Source organism: Triturus cristatus, chromosome 12, assembly GCF_964204655.1.
Source record: "Triturus cristatus chromosome 12, aTriCri1.1, whole genome shotgun sequence".
Classification (NCBI taxonomy): domain Eukaryota; kingdom Metazoa; phylum Chordata; class Amphibia; order Caudata; family Salamandridae; genus Triturus; species Triturus cristatus.
The window spans coordinates 685,276,576-685,294,046 of record NC_140595.1 but is presented as its reverse complement, the minus strand read 5'-3'; the positions used below and the strand labels follow the sequence as shown (position 1 = coordinate 685,294,046).

Below are 17,471 nucleotides of genomic sequence, written 5' to 3'. Positions count from 1 at the left end.
TATGGACATTTGGTATAAGCCACTCAAACTTACATATTTTAAGGTCAGGGCACTGGCACGGAGGTCTGGTTAGCTGGCCTCAGTGCACTCTCAGAGTAAAAAACCCAGTAGTATCAGTCTGAAAACTTTGGCGGTGACCATACAAAGAGTCATTTCCTTACACAGTTTCAAAAACATATAATGGGATATGTGAAAAGGTGTAAACCACCCATTAGGGTCCCGTTTAATTTATGCAGATGTAAATATTGAGAGACTAGCAGCCATAATTCCACTAGATAGCACTCATCTGGTCTGAGATCATGGACATAAAACTTACGCTCGATAGACCTACCTGTTTCACAGCCTTCATAGAGATTACCCACAATCCCATGCAGCGTCGCTAAGAATGTGTGCAGCTGATGCTCCCAGCATTCTCTGTATTTCATACCATGTGAGAAGCCTGAACCCAGAGAGGGCAAAAGGGTGTAACATTCACAGGCCAGCTGAAGGAAGACAAATACAGCAGAGTGAGAAAGGGGAGGCTTCATAGAAGAGGAGGAGAAGCAGTAAAGGGATAAGGAGGACATGAGATTTTGAACAGGGGGAGAAGAACTCACAAATCATTAACATAGAACCACCATGGCCTGTACCAGTTGTACTAGGCAATCTGACCTTACCCCACCCCCCCATTTATTTTTTGTGTCCTCTACGCCATCAAAACATATGTACACAATATCAGGAATGACGGCGCACAATACCGTAAAACATTACAAGGTCATTAAAAAAAAGAAAAAGTGAAAGGAAAAATTACAGAAATAGTGATTCTGGTTTTTAAAGAGCTACTGTGATGACAAACAAGTATGTAACTTATTTAAAGCAATAAAAGGATACTTGTTCAACCATTTTAAGACTGAAATGAACTTATTTTATGATAGCAAACTTCAGATTACAAGAAGTTCCATCTTATATAGCATTGCAGAAATAATTTGAGTGATGAAAATAGATTGTGTCTGCAAGATTACGGTTTCAAATTAGGGAGAATTTACTTCTTCGAAGCCAAGTATACAGAAACAGCAATTCAAATGTAAAATTATTGAAACAAAAGCATCAGTCCTATTTAAATGGAATGATATAAGGTTTTGTGCAAGAGACACTAACTGGGGAAAAAAACGTTAAATTAAAAAAAAATTGTTTGCATGTGCTAACTGGAAACAGGCAGATAACAATATTGCCAACTTTCCCCTTGTTGAGCCATTGCTCAAGATATGTTCAGAGCTAGACACTGAGGTTGGGTTTTTTCCTAAACTTGCAACATAAATTCAATGAAAGCAACGGCCTCCACTTTTACGCATATGCAAACGACATACACATTTTTAAACAAGCACTGGAGAAGTCAATAAGTCACTACCATGCGGGAGCTTTTGGCTTTGTTAATGTGTTTTAACCATGTTGCTCACAACAGGGGCTGCTATTCAGAATGGCTAAAGTTAGTGGCGGAGTAGAGGGGCGGCCGGGTGGAGTAGAGGGGCGGCCGGGTAGAGTAGAGGGGCGGCCGGGTAGAGTAGAGGGGCGGCCGGGTAGAGTAGAGGGGCGGCCGGGTAGAGTAGAGGGGCGGCCGGGTAGAGTAGAGGGGCGGCCGGGTAGAGTAGAGGGGCGGCCGGGTAGAGTAGAGGGGCGGCCGGGTAGAGTAGAGGGGCGGCCGGGTAGAGTAGAGGGGCGGCCGGGTAGAGTAGAGGGGCGGCCGGGTAGAGTAGAGGGGCGGCCGGGTAGAGTAGAGGGGCGGCCGGGTAGAGTAGAGGGGCGGCCGGGTAGAGTAGAGGGGCGGCCGGGTAGAGTAGAGGGGCGGCCGGGTAGAGTAGAGGGGCGGCCGGGTAGAGTAGAGGGGCGGCCGGGTAGAGTAGAGGGGCGGCCGGGTAGAGTAGAGGGGCGGCCGGGTAGAGTAGAGGGGCGGCCGGGTAGAGTAGAGGGGCGGCCGGGTAGAGTAGAGGGGCGGCCGGGTAGAGTAGAGGGGCGGCCGGGTAGAGAGTGGTGTAGAGGGGCGGCCGGGTAGAGAGTGGTGTAGAGGGGCGGCCGGGTAGAGAGTGGTGTAGAGGGGCGGCCGGGTAGAGAGTGGTGTAGAGGGGCGGCCGGGTAGAGAGTGGTGTAGAGGGGCGGCCGGGTAGAGAGTGGTGTAGAGGGGCGGCCGGGTAGAGAGTGGTGTAGAGGGGCGGCCGGGTAGAGAGTGGTGTAGAGGGGCGGCCGGGTAGAGAGTGGTGTAGAGGGGCGGCCGGGTAGAGAGTGGTGTAGAGGGGCGGCCGGGTAGAGAGTGGTGTAGAGGGGCGGCCGGGTAGAGAGTGGTGTAGAGGGGCGGCCGGGTAGAGAGTGGTGTAGAGGGGCGGCCGGGTAGAGAGTGGTGTAGAGGGGCGGCCGGGTAGAGAGTGGTGTAGAGGGGCGGCCGGGTAGAGAGTGGTGTAGAGGGGCGGCCGGGTAGAGAGTGGTGTAGAGGGGCGGCCGGGTAGAGAGTGGTGTAGAGGGGCGGCCGGGTAGAGAGTGGTGTAGAGGGGCGGCCGGGTAGAGAGTGGTGTAGAGGGGCGGCCGGGTAGAGAGTGGTGTAGAGGGGCGGCCGGGTAGAGAGTGGTGTAGAGGGGCGGCCGGGTAGAGAGTGGTGTAGAGGGGCGGCCGGGTAGAGAGTGGTGTAGAGGGGCGGCCGGGTAGAGAGTGGTGTAGAGGGGCGGCCGGGTAGAGAGTGGTGTAGAGGGGCGGCCGGGTAGAGAGTGGTGTAGAGGGGCGGCCGGGTAGAGAGTGGTGTAGAGGGGCGGCCGGGTAGAGAGTGGTGTAGAGGGGCGGCCGGGTAGAGAGTGGTGTAGAGGGGCGGCCGGGTAGAGAGTGGTGTAGAGGGGCGGCCGGGTAGAGAGTGGTGTAGAGGGGCGGCCGGGTAGAGAGTGGTGTAGAGGGGCGGCCGGGTAGAGAGTGGTGTAGAGGGGCGGCCGGGTAGAGAGTGGTGTAGAGGGGCGGCCGGGTAGAGAGTGGTGTAGAGGGGCGGCCGGGTAGAGAGTGGTGTAGAGGGGCGGCCGGGTAGAGAGTGGTGTAGAGGGGCGGCCGGGTAGAGAGTGGTGTAGAGGGGCGGCCGGGTAGAGAGTGGTGTAGAGGGGCGGCCGGGTAGAGAGTGGTGTAGAGGGGCGGCCGGGTAGAGAGTGGTGTAGAGGGGCGGCCGGGTAGAGAGTGGTGTAGAGGGGCGGCCGGGTAGAGAGTGGTGTAGAGGGGCGGCCGGGTAGAGAGTGGTGTAGAGGGGCGGCCGGGTAGAGAGTGGTGTAGAGGGGCGGCCGGGTAGAGAGTGGTGTAGAGGGGCGGCCGGGTAGAGAGTGGTGTAGAGGGGCGCACAGAGGAGACTAGCGTGGGGCGCACAGAGGAGACTAGCGTGGGGCGCACAGAGGAGACTAGCGTGGGGCGCACAGAGGAGACTAGCGTGGGGCGCACAGAGGAGACTAGCGTGGGGCGCACAGAGGAGACTAGCGTGGGGCGCACAGAGGAGACTAGCGTGGGGCGCACAGAGGAGACTAGCGTGGGGCGCACAGAGGAGACTAGCGTGGGGCGCACAGAGGAGACTAGCGTGGGGCGCACAGAGGAGACTAGCGTGGGGCGCACAGAGGAGACTAGCGTGGGGCGCACAGAGGAGACTAGCGTGGGGCGCACAGAGGAGACTAGCGTGGGGCGCACAGAGGAGACTAGCGTGGGGCGCACAGAGGAGACTAGCGTGGGGCGCACAGAGGAGACTAGCGTGGGGCGCACAGAGGAGACTAGCGTGGGGCAGTGGGGGAAGATTAAAGGGGAGTGGGGGGAAGGGGAGTGGGGGGAAGGGGAGTGGGGGGAAGGGGAGTGGGGGGAAGGGGAGTGGGGGGGAAGGGGAGTGGGGGGAAGGGGAGCGGGGGGGGAAGGGGAGCGGGGGGGGAAGGGGAGCGGGGGGGGAAGGGGAGCGGGGGGGAAGGGGAGCGGGGGGGGAAGGGGAGCGGGGGGGGAAGGGGAGCGGGGGGGGAAGGGGAGCGGGGGGGGAAGGGGAGCGGGGGGGGAAGGGGAGCGGGGGGGGAAGGGGAGCGGGGGGAAGGGGAGCGGGGCGGGGGAAGGGGAGCGGGGCCGATTAGAGCAGGCGGGACGGAGCATCTTCGGTGTTCCAGGAGGACCGTTAGAGGTATGTTTGCCAGAGGTTTGGGGGCCCCCGAGGCCGGACCATTGACCCCTGCCAGTCTACCTGGATATTGTCCGAGTGTTGCCCAAGCTCATCAGTGTCATTGTGTCTGGGGGGGATGAGAGGGCTCCGACGTCCAACTGGCTCATACATTCCCCTAGATCAATCGAGGATGACAGAGGTCAATGAAGATTGCAGAGAGCCCCAGAGAGATAGGTGTGAAAGGCATACACGGGGGGTAGCAGGAGGTGCAAGGTAATACCGCAAAGGTGAGTGACCCGTGGAAGCGGCCTGGTGTGCTTATGCCCTCAGGAAGGTCTCTGCTGCAGGCGCTCAGTGCCGTTAAACTCAGATTCTGGCCGAAGCCGGTGGAAGTCAGGCAGCCAACTTCCAGGGTCCTAGGTCACCAGATTGAGGTCATGAAGACCTGGGTGGCAGTAGCTGTGAATCCTGTAGAAAGGGGCCTTGGTGAGACTTGCAGCCCATCAAGAACTTCCTACTCACCCCAGGGCTCCTGATCCTGCAGCAGCTGCAGGAGTTCATTCTTCCCTGATTAGGAAAAGTTTGGGTGCCGATACAAGTGTTCATGCCCCATCCCACTAAAAGGTAAAAAGATAAAAACTATATCCAAGCATTTCTAGAATGATACGCCGAGTGTTCATCCACTCGTACTTTGGAGAAGGCGAGGTGGCGTCCAATATAGCTTTAACACAAAACTCTGTTAAAGCCAATATCAGCAAGTCATGCGTTGATAAGAATAAGTCGGACTTCCTTCTTTTTCAACCATGCAACAAACACAGGCAACAACCAGCCCTCAAAAGAGACAGTCTCTTATGCCAGGAAAAAACAGCAAGCACTGGAAATGCAACTAGGAGTACACCGGGAATCAAGGGGCGCATGCTCTATCTTATGGGGGAGGAAGCAATGGTGGTCCTCTGAACTCTGGGATGGGTCTGGACGAGCCTGTCTGGGCAGACGCAAGTACTCAATCTCTGTGCAACCCCCTTTTGCATCCAGTAGTGGGTACCCCTATCCAGAGGAAAACACTAGCGCACCCAAATACCTTAAGATTTCTCAGAACTCAAGAACCAAAGCACTCTATTGTAGTAGGCAAATACTGAATGGCAAGCACATAGCTAGAGTCTATGGTTTGATTGCACTTAATCCCTTTCAGGGCCAAATAAAGGCACAGGTTCATACCTCCGCTTTAAATCTAGAATCACAGCCAAGTAAGCACACACTCCATCACATAAAACACCTTACAGAACCCAAATTGTGTTTATGTTTTACTTGGGATTGTTCCCTCTCTTCCCTTTCAAAGAACAAGACGCACTGGAGATACGTACTTTCTTTTTATTCAATATTGCTGTTTCACACTGTATATAATGCTGCCATTTTGAGTAATGCTGTGTAGCGTCAACGTACAAATGTGCCTATACCATGTAAATGTCTGACCAAAATTTCAATAAACAAAATTTAACAATTTTTAAAAAACTGACAGAAGCCATTCCTAGCACAAACAAACCTTCATATATAGTGCTACCTACTAACTGTTGCATACATTCATCTGAGAAAAAGAGCGACAACTGTTCTGCAGGTTAGAGCCCACTCAGAGAAGACATCTTGAGCAATAATGAACTACCCACAGTCTCTAGTTATTTACTAAAATTATCATTAGGAGAAATAGCAACTGTAGGCTCTTGAGGAAATATGAGTCACCCTATACTCCTATCTTATACAACCACGCTGACTCTGTTGCGAGTTCAAATGAGATACGAGAAGGCCACACACTTTCAGCTAAACAATCTGAATCACTGATTCTGTGGTGAGATTATTGCAGTACAAACAACAGGAACTATATCACAGCTGGCATAGCTCAACTGTCTACTCAATCTTAGAACTTTAAAGAGCAAAACTGACACCTGCACTCATCTACAGTTCATTATTTAAAGCAATTTTAAACTAAATCTGATCATATCTTAGATGCCACAATTTGCTCAATTTCTTGTTTTCCACAGAGCACTCTGCACTGCCAACTAAGACTAGGGTTTGGTTTGATGAATTTTGGTACATTGGTAGATCTTCAGTTTCTAAAATATTGTTTTAGGTTGAGGTGTACAGAGGGTGGGTCTCTAAGGAATCTTATTTGGAGGGACTTCAACGACCACACAAACGTGCAATGCAATCACTAATCTGCACAGAATATTAAATTAACTGGACATAAAGTGGTAGTGGCAAAGTAATATAGAATATGGTGCTTTCAAGTCTATTGCCAGAAGAGCAGCAATAGCGTTCGCCGTTGACACAAAACTCGTCAACTTGTCACGTGGTCTATTAGTCTTACCAACGTACACTTCACCAGCTGCCCAGCTTTACATGGGGCTCTGAAATACAGCTTAAATGCTCGAAGGGCAAATAGCTGCAAGTGCTGCAGCTTTTGCAGAGTTGATAGAATGCATCATTTGCCGCTGCCCTTACTTGTTAAATTTATGCCTAAAAAGTTTACCCCCCCTGCTTTTTAGACATGGCATGCTCACAACTGATTTAGCTTTATTGAAGTGCCTTCAGGTGGTGGTCAGCCAATTAACCCCCTGTATGTGGAATATCTGGATTTGGCAGTTATCGAACCCAACAAACATGACATGTTGTTCACTTTGACCTATAGGGAAAGTTATATGCATCTTAGGGAGATATTAAGCTTTCCTTCAGCCCAAGAGTTTACGTGCTTCTATAAAAACTCAATCTGTCCTTTACAGGCTTTAACCCAGATTAGATGGACTTGAATTGTAATGTACTTTATCATTCAAAAGTGTACGCAAACCATTGAAATAAAGACCAGCCGGCATTTTTCGTTTTTGGAATTTGGATACACCACTATTTGATAGTTGAAGGATTTTATAACCGAATAAAGGCAGCAGTTTTATTTCAAGGTGGCAGTTCTTGCCGTAAGCAACAGGACCCACAGAATTAATCCAGGAAGTGTGGTGCTTAGGTTGTTAGCCTCATACAATGCAATATAACATGAAAAGGAAAATGTTACTTACCCAGTAAGCATGTGTTCTTTGCATGTAGAGCTGTAAATTCACATACTTTGCATTCTCCTGCCATCTAGTGTTGGGTCCGGATGTTTGCAAGTTGTTTTCTTCAAAAAAGTTATTCCAGTCACAAGGTAGGTGACTCCTCCTTTTGGTGATAGTGCGCATGGGAATCAACTCCAGTGCGCATGGGAATCAACTCCATTGTTAGATTGTTTTTCCCGCATAGGGAGAGAATGGAGTTAGTAAGATTAGAATAGAGATGTCCATGTGTATGTATATAAAGTAAGCGAGAACTGCAACAGGTATAGGTACCTGGGAAGGCGGGTTGGTGCATGTAAATCTACAGCTCCACCTGCCAAGAACAGATGCTTACTGGGTAAGTAACATTTTCAGTTTGCGGCGTGCGAGCTGTAGATCACATGCTTTGCATTGACTATACAGCAGTATCCTCCCAAATCGGTGGCTAATCTGTAGCTGTTGTAGTTGTCTGAAAGAGTGTTCTAAGTACTGCCTGGCCCACATTAGCTTGTTGTCTGGCTAACACATCTACACAATAGTGCTTGGTGAATGTGTGTGGTGTAGACCATGTTGCAGCCTTACAAATGTCAACTATGGGAATGTTTCCTAAGAAAGCCACAGTAACCCCCATCTTGCAAGTGGAATGCGCTCTAGGGGGTATTGTTAAAGCTCTCTTCGCTTTTGCATAACACGTCTGAATACATTTAATAATCCATCTGCAAAATACCTGACTTGGATATAGGATTGTCCTTGTGAGGTGGATCAAAAGCAACAAAAAGTTGTTTAGTTTTAAGATAGGACTTTGTTCTTTCTATGCATTATAAAAGGGCTCTTCTAACATCTAAAGTGTGTAGAGCTCGTTCTACCACTGAATATGGTTGAGGAAAGAATATGGGTAACTCAACCGATTGATGTGAAAGGCAGTAACTACTTTAGGTAGAAACTTAGGGTTGGTACGAAGAACTACTTTGTCTTTGTGAAGCTGGAAAAAGGATTCTTCTATAGTTAGTGCCTGTAGCTCACCCACTCTTCTCAGTGAAGTAATTGCAATGAGGAAAGCTATTTACCATAAGAGAAATTGCAGTTCACATGCATGGGTTCAAAAGCTGGGCCCATTAATCGTGTGAGGACTATGTTAAGATGTCACGCTGGGGCAGGAGGAAGTCTTGGTGGTATAACTCTTTTAATCCCTTCCATAAAAGCTTTAATAACTGGCACCCTAAAAGGGAGACAAGTGTCTATTTTGTAGATACGCAGCTAATGCAGCAAGACGTAGGCGGAAAGAAGTGTAAGCTAACTGTGACCGCTGCAAGTGCAACATATAACAGACAATATTTTGTATGGCTGCCTCAAGAGGATTGATGGTGTTATTGTTGCAATAGACAAAACATTTCCATTTGGCTGCATAACAAGCTCTTGTAGTAGGCCTTCTGGCCTCTTTAATAATGTTCATACAGTTTGGTGGAAGATTCAGATAACCAAACCCTATGATTTCAGGAGCCAGATCGGTAGGTTGAGTTATTTGGGATCTGGGTGTCTGATTTCTCCATGGCTCTGTGTGAGGAGACTGGATGTGAAATGCAGCTTTTGATGTGGAACTAGTGATCGCTCAAACAGGGTCGTGAACCAAGATTGACGGTCCCATGTGGGAGCTACTAGAATCAGTGTGAGGGATGTTTGCCTGAGTTTTCAAACCACTAATGGAATGAGTGGGAGAGGGGTATAAGCGTATGCAAAGATCCTTGACCAGTTCATCCATAGTGCATTGACGTTGGAGAGCGGGGTGGGTATCTGGAGGTGAAGTTTGGGCATTTTGCGTTTTTGTGTGTGGCAGAGATCTATTTGAGGGAACCCCCACTTTGAAAGTATGCGAGGAGAACTTGAGGGTGAAGTTCCCAAGCGTGGATTTGCTGCCTCTGTCTGCTGAGGAGGTCTGCAATCTGATTGTTTACTCTTGGGAGGTGTTCTGCTAGGAGATAGATTTTGTGGTGAATGGCTCACTTCCAAATGGCTTGAGCCAGATGTGACAGTTGAAGAGTGTGCCCCCGCCTGTTTTTGTATAGAATGAATAGCTGTCATGTCGGTACGAACAAGGACAGCTTTGCATACAAGGTGAGTCTGAAATGCTTTGAGCACTAGAAACTGCAACAGCTCTAGATGATTTATGTGGAGTCTCTTTTGCTTTTGACTCCAGAGGGCTTGAACTGTGTGATCTTGTAGATGAGCCCCAAACCAATGAGCGACACATTTGCTGTTAGCATTGTCTGTGGAACTGGGTCTATGAAGGGCCGTCTGTTTGATACATTTTGCAGGGTCCACCACTGCAGAGAGTGAGGTGTATGGCCATTTACCAACACTAGATCGGTTCCACTGACTTGCTAAGCATTCCTGAAGGGGAAGCATGTGAAGCTTAGCATGAGAAACAATCTTGATACAAGAGGCCATCATTCCCAGCAGCTGCATATACAGTTGAGCTGGTAGTGAATTAGTGGGCTGAAACTGGAGAACTAGAGCCGGAATATTGCGAATTCTGGCTGCATTGGGGAAGGCTAGAGCTCTTTGAGTATCTAAAGTGGCTCCTAGATTGTTCTGAGTTTTGGAAGGTTGAAGATGCGATTTCAACACATGGAATGTAAACCCTAGTTGGTGCAGTAACTGCAGTGTTATGTGAGTTTGCTGGAGACACTTTAGGTGCGTACTGGCTTTGATGAGCCAGTTGTCCAAGTACGGGAAGACATGAATGTGTTATCTTCGTAGGTGAGCAGCGACTACCGTCACACTTTGTGAAGACTCTGGGAGCAGTGGTTACTGTGAAAGGGAGTACTCTGAACTGGTAATGATGCCCCGCTACCACAAATCTGATAAATTTGCAATGAGCAAGATGTATTGGAATATGGAAATATGCGTCCTTTAGGTCTAGAGTAGACAAAGTCAACCTGCTGTAGAAGTGGGAGCACTTGTTGAAGCGTCACCATGTAAAAATGGTCTGATTGTATGTAAAGATTCAATTCTCTGAGGTCTAAGATGGGTCTGAGAGAACCGTCTTTTTTGCGTATGAGAAACTAGAGGGAGTATACGCCCAACCTCTGGCATTGTATTGGTACGGGCTCTATGGCTCCCTTTAAGAGGAGAGACTGAACCTCTTTGTTTGAGGTGGTAAGTGATTTGGTGACATTTTGTGTGAACGTGGAGGAATGTTTGGAGGATTGCTGGTAAACTCCAGGCAATAACCAGAATGGATAATTCCTAGCACCCATTTGTCTGTAGTTATTCACTGCCAGATGGGTAGGAATTGTGAAAGACGTCCCGCGACAGAGGAAGTGTAGGTAAGTCACTGTTCGGTACTGGAGGGGGAGGCGCGTGTGCTGGACCCTCTACCCCTACCTTTGCCATTGTTGCCTCTGTAACCCCCTCTGAAGAAACCTTTGGAAGCAGAGGCGGATTGTGGCCCTTGTACGATGTAAAGGCAGTGTCTGAGGAGGTATTCTTCGACCCTCCACGATAGAAGGAGCGCTGAAGGGAACCACGGCCTGGAGGGGACTGTAGGGCTCACACAGATTTTGCCACTTCTGTCTCCTTTTTCATTTCTCATTCTTCTAAGGACATGTCTACTACAGGACCAAAGAGGTGATGTTTGTCAAACAGTGCATTAAGAATAGAAGCTGGAACTTTTGGTTTGAACCCAGATATTCGTAACCAAGCATGTCTTCTTAGTAGCACACTGGTGTTGACGGCTCTAGCTGCAGTGTCAGCTGCATCTAACGCGCATTTGATGGAATTGTTAGAGATGAGTTTGCCCTCCTGCACTAGGTCTTGAGCTTTGGACTTGTGCTCATCAGGTAGGAATTGGAGCAATTGCAAATCTTTTGAAAAGAATATGATGACAAGCTTTCGGGACGCAGGACAGCAGCATTCTCCATAGGCTTTAAAAGAGATCCCGATAGCAGCTATTTCCACTGCACGCGCCTCCCGTGGGTCCCCTTCCTCATAACCGGGGGTGGATTCTGAAGGGGCCAGCGATCCTAAATGCCCTAGGCTTTGTCTGTAGAATTGTCGTGGTTCTTATACCACTTTTTTAATATATGGTTTGGTCCCCCCTGGGGCCCTGTGATTCCAGTGCAATTTATTGTATCTATAAATGCTTGTTTGAATTGTAACTTTACCTCTAGCCTCATAAAGAGACTTGTGGGATTCTGTCTAGGATAGCTTTCTTTAAGGGTTGTCTTTTAAACCTATCACCTTAAGAGTCGAATTGGACTGGTGCAAGGTGGCCACAATAACTAGTGACCAGAATATGCCAGGCCAACTTCTCACACTCCCCATCAACAAGAGGATCACCTTCTAACTCCTCATCCACGCACACAAAGCCCTACACAACGCCGGACCAGCATACCTCAACGACCGACTCAGCTTCTACATCCCCACCCGCAGCCTCCGCTCTGTCAACCTCGCCCTCGCCACAGTCCCACGCATCCGGAAAACCACAGCCGGCGGCAGATTCTTCTCCCACCTCGCCGCCAAGACCTGGAACACTCTCGCCACTGACCTACGACAGACCCAGGACCTGCTTGCCTTCAGAAGACTTCTCAAGACCTGGCTCTTCGATCAGCAGCAGCCCCCCCCCCCCCCCCCCCAGGGCCTTGAGACCCTCACAGGTATGTAGCGCGCTTTACAAATGTTATGATTGATTGATAACATTGTTCTCACTATCAACACTAGATTGTCTTCGGAAGGGCCATGATACTGAAATACGAGTCTTTGAATTCCCCCATATCGGGATTAAGTTTCAGGGAACACACCTAGGTTATTCCTCTCACTCAAGTAGTGGAATTAACTTGTCCTATAAGTGAAAATCCCTTCACATAAAGAAATACATCTCCAAACGAGACAAGAGCATTTCATTCTCACGGCTATTACCTGCTTGATATTTGAAATTTTCTCATATATGAGAAAATAGATATTTGCTGCAAGAGCCATGAAAAACTGTCTCACATGAGAAATTGCATTGTCTCCTCCGGAGTCATGAAATATCCCCATTTTTAGGTCGAGCCTAGCGCAGCGCGCATGCGCTGCTCTAGGGAAAAGACCTCTTGGAATCACTCTGGACTTTTCACATGCTCATGCGTGTGTATTTTTTTTTTTTTTTTTAGCATTGATTCTATTGAGCTTTGCGTGCGTCTTTCTAAAAAGACAGCACGCAATTGGGCAAAGGTGGGTGCATGTCCCACCTTTGCCAGGAAATTTATCCTCCCACGGCCTACAGTTATGAGCAGGGGCACCATCTTTTCGGTGTCATGTCACCATCTATTTTTAATTAGCGCGTTCGCCGCGCTGCCGTGCTCACTCGCCCCCGCTTCTCTCTCGCGCCATTCTTTTTAAACCAACCCTCCCTTCACATGCCACACGCACAGCCCTGCCAATGCTTTGTCTGCAATGAGAAACTTGTGCATTTGCTGTCATGCTAGGCCCATTGCTGTTGACTTGTAGAAGGAGAAGGCAGCAGAATCATGTTTGGACAGTGGCGGCAGAGGTAGCGAAACCTCTGCTTACACACACGGCTCCTGATTTTCTCTACTGTGTTTGATTTCTGATTTGGTACTGGCATTATATAACGCAAACTTAACTTTAAGGCAAGCACACGATTAATCTTATGTTTGACCTCACAACCGCAGGTTCGAACCCCAGCGCTTCTGCTCAGCCTTTCATCCTACTAGAGGCTGACTGACTAATTAACATTCATTTGGTTGGCAATAAACATCTGTTACTCTGCACCAAGATGCAGCATACTCCAGCCCCGCCTTCACTTGCACACTTGGCTAACTAACTTTCGCCTCCTTTCAATTCAGCTCCTGATTTTCTATACTATGCTTGCTTTCTGATATGGTACTGTCATTATACAATAGGAGCCAGCAGCGGCGCGCAGGCTGCCATCCGTTTTGGGTCTGGTTTCATTTCCAGACCTTGCCGCTTTCATTAGAAGGCGCGTCCCCTCCACAAGAGTGTGCTTTCATTTTCTCTAAAACACAAAGGAACAGAAACTAAATCAATTAAGGTGACATCTTACTTTTCAGCAGAATCGTCAGCACTGTCTAATGAGCGGGCCTTGGCCAACAAGCCTACCCTGGAAAGCAACAAGCAGCTGCTACAGTAATTACAGCTCCTTAAAGACCACTCATATCTTGGGGAGGAAGGGAATGATCCTCGTGGGGTTCCAGTACATAGCTACATTGTGATGCTTAACCATTTGTTGACCGGATGATCATGCTTCTGGTTAAACAAAACAGAAGAACGTGAGCAATCAGCATTTTACCCTAACTATTGTGGAGAAACCCCAAACATCTACAGCAGGTAGGCACAGCGTAACTCTACAGAGTGCATCTTTTCGCTCCCCCACCTGAGAAGTCTGCAAGCACTTCTCCTTTCATTCCTTTTTTGCATTATGTAGCGCGAATAAAGGTATCAAAGCACTTTACATAAGTACTAGTTCCATTACAGAAATCTGCCCGGTAGGTGATAATGTGCTGCATGGCTAAAGACTTATAAGGTCCCAAAGGCGAGACCTATTGGCTATGCCAATGCCTGTTGAGCCTTGGAATTGCTTTACATTTGGCGTGAAGTTGACACCAAGTCATGAAACTGCCAACATAAGAACTATGACACTGCTCAAACATGAGCATGCCATGAAATTACTGAAACATGACCCATGAAAATCCCTCTAAAGAGACTCGAACGTAACAATCAGAGACAATAATTTATTTGCTCAGGCCAGTAAAAGAAACTCACGAGTCATAACATGAACACTTAAAACACACATTTGCACCTACTGGTTATTTATAGGTCTTCAAGAGCCACTCATGTCAGACTTGTAATTAGACTTTCCTCTGACCCACTGAAGAAATCACCACATGTGTGGAGCACTATACTGGGGTGCATCATGGTTTGCATGACACTTTCAGAGGGTACACAGTTTCATCAACCACAACTTGACTTTAATTGTGTTTTAAAGCAACAGAAAGACAAGCAACAAAGGGAAGGTTATCTCTCATTATATTCTGTTATAGAGCGCTTTCAACACCTAGAAAGCCTGATATATGCGAGGGAGAGAACAGAAATGTAAGCTATCCATGTTGTTAATACTTCAGACACATTTAAATCTGGTTAGCTTCATGTCCATTTCTCTTAACTGACCTATATCACATACGAACAAATAACTTCCTGTTCTTCACAGAAGTCGTAGCACTGACTGAATGGATAATCAGTTTATTGTATTATGCATAGCCTCATTCTGCAGCAGGGTATATGTGATGCAGAAACCCAGAGGAGTAGTTGTTTGCACTGCTCATTCACCACTGGACACCTGCCCTCCAGCAAACTTTCCCTTAACTATGGCAATGAAGTATACATTTATAAACGGAAAAGAAAATGCAGACCACTAGAATCTGGAAAAATATAGCCTGTATTTATAAACCCAATGCTAGCACTAGACAAAGTGAAAACTAAACCAGTAAGCATACATGAAAGTACTAAGCCAAGCGCAATTTACAGCCCTGCCCACTGCTTGCCCACCCCTGCCTGGCTAGCTTCCTTCATTCTTTTTTTTACCCTCAAGACCTCTGTTGCTCCCCCACCTCTCTGCTCCACAAAGTTGCTCAGTTGCTTCCTCCCACCTGCCCCACAGTGGTTACCCCCTTTATATATATTTTTATTATTTGGTTCCTCAAAATGGGTTTTCACCATATTGGAATAGTAAATTAAGTTTAAATAATTTTTTTAAAAAAGAATACGTTTTTAAAAAAACTGCCTCCGCAGTGGCATGACGCATACATGCACATGGGTGCTGATGCATGCATGCCAATAAATCATCACAATGAGGCCGGACATTTTTTTTTTTGCAGATGTTATTTAGTATCAACAATAAGTATTGGAAACATTACATGGATTTCCTTTCAAAGAAGAGACCTATTCATAACTAAACCAGGGTCTTGGGTAACCAAGAGTTTAAGATTATAGTTCCTACGACTATTGGTACTGTATATATTCCAGGATGTGGTAAAATGAGACCTGGCACCTGCAACCCTTAATAATATTAACCTTTTTGAGGTAGAGGGATAATCTAATTTGGTACAGTAAAGTAAACTTAAAAGAATGTTTATTTCATGCTAGTCTTATTACCCAGACTTAGACTCCGATGTTATTGTGTCCCTGCATTTTATTTCTGTAATCTAGAAATGCTAACATTTTAGGAGTAAGAGTGGATTGCACCAGATTTTCATAATAAGGTAGATGTCTGCACCAAAAGGAAGGTCAAAGGTACTCCACAGAAGTAAGTTTCCAGCTATTGAAAATGGGTGATACACATTTTTTGGTACTTCCAGGAGAACTGAACCGTTTTCATACATAGACTGCAGGGCAGATAGCAGGAAAACAGGCTTGTTATACATAACTGATCTAGTTTAAGTGCAGAACACTTCCATCTTACTTGATAGAAGTGTGTGTGGTGCAGTGGAACTTTATTCATGTCTAATAACTGAATAGTCAGAGCTGGCATTTGTGACTGACACAGGGGCACCAATACGTTTGAAGAACCTGGAAGCCCACATTCCAAGAAATGAATGATCTTAGTATGCCACAGAAACAAAAAATTGGAGGACTAGTAAGCAAGACCAGCATACAAGCTCTTTCCGGTTTCTGAAGCGATTGAAAGAAACTAAGAGAAACATTTTTGATTCACAAGAAACAGTCTGCACTTTTGGTAATGAAAGTAATTCCATGGCACCACTTTACCTTTAAAAAAGAAAGCACAGCTGGGTTACAAAAAGAAATTAGTTATTCACTAATCCTGCAGGCACTGGCAACAGCAATTAGAAAACAGAAAAACTGGCCCAACGGTCACTATTTATAGTTATTGGTGGCAAAATCAATGAATAACTTTAGATTTCATATAGCACTGATCTCAAGACAGGAGGAAAGAGGTACAATAATCACAAAATCATCCTAACAGCATTGTACATCTTAATAGATTACACTAGGGTCCACTCCCTTTTGTTGCAGCTAAATCAGGCCTATAAATGTTCACCTGAACACAACACAACCAACTGAGAAGCAAATAAAAACCTGTATGAATATGATAGGTGGCCAATATCTGGTTTGGAAAAGCACCCAAACCATAAGCTTTAAGTCATGTAGACAGTGATGACCAATACCTCAAAAAAAAAAACAAAAAAAAAGAAGCGAATTGCTATTCCCCCACAGCGCATTATAATCATAAGCAAACCAAGTCTCTCTGCATCATATGTCAAATAAGAACACTCACAGAATCCATTTTCCTAAACCTATTGCAAAGCAACTTGTTGATCTGGCCTATGTTTCTTTAACCAAGACTAAGGGACAGCCTAAATACAGGACTCCATCAAAAACCTGCGTGAAAGCAGAACTCAAAGTGGAGCCGAGCCTCCTGAAAGATGCAAACTTTCTCTGCTAGCTTAAGTTTCCAATACAGTGCTAAGCCAGCACCCAGGAAACTTGAGCACAACAATCAAAATATCAAATTCAAATAGTAATGAAAGAACAAAACAAAGGCAACAATGTAAGCTGGAAAAGAATGGCCAGTAACCAATAATTTAAGTAGAGACAGATGAGAATTCCTGGATACCAAAAGAAGAAGGTTATCACTCAGATGAGCAACAGAAGCACGAGGCAATATCTGTGAAATCCATTTATGGTTAGAAAACATCCCTCCAAACTGTCTGTAATACTACCAAATGGGGAAATGTAAGTATACATTTCAGAGCTGGACTGAACCCAGCCACCCCTTATGCATAGCAGGCAGAATGTGAAAGATGCAAAAGTAACTAATAAAGTAGTTGCACACAGATGTTAAACAAACTGAAGGCTAAAACAACTTGCGTGAAATAACAAGGTGACTGGATCCACACAGAATCGGAGCCTTCCAACATAGCATAGTGCTGCTGGTTAGCACAGACGTGCACAAATAGTTCTTTAGCAAGCCCAGGCAAGTGAAAAATACACTGGCTGTTCTAAGAGGACAGTTTAGTCATGGGTGGCAAACACAGCAGATACGCAGACCCTCAGCCATATTACTCTAAACATCCATTTAGGCAAGATTTGTTTCACTTGTCCGTGTAAAATCCTTGACTGCAGTTCACAAAAAAAAGTGTAGTCTATGGCTCAATACCTTCCAGTTTTTTTGTAATTGTTTTATTTTAACCTGAACTAAAAATAAAAAGATCAGACACACTGACGATGATAAACAT

General features: G+C 46.8%; 1 protein-coding gene across 1 annotated transcript in view; it reads right to left on the bottom strand.

Moving 5' to 3' along the window:
- The window catches only part of PELP1 (proline, glutamate and leucine rich protein 1), a 400,761-nt gene that overhangs the window by 350,874 nt on the left and 32,416 nt on the right, over positions 1-17,471 (bottom strand). Inside the window, exon 7 of the mRNA XM_085639349.1 lies at positions 332-482. Within this exon, the coding sequence (XP_085495475.1) occupies positions 332-482 (151 nt within the window). The remainder of the gene's footprint in view (positions 1-331; positions 483-17,471) is intronic.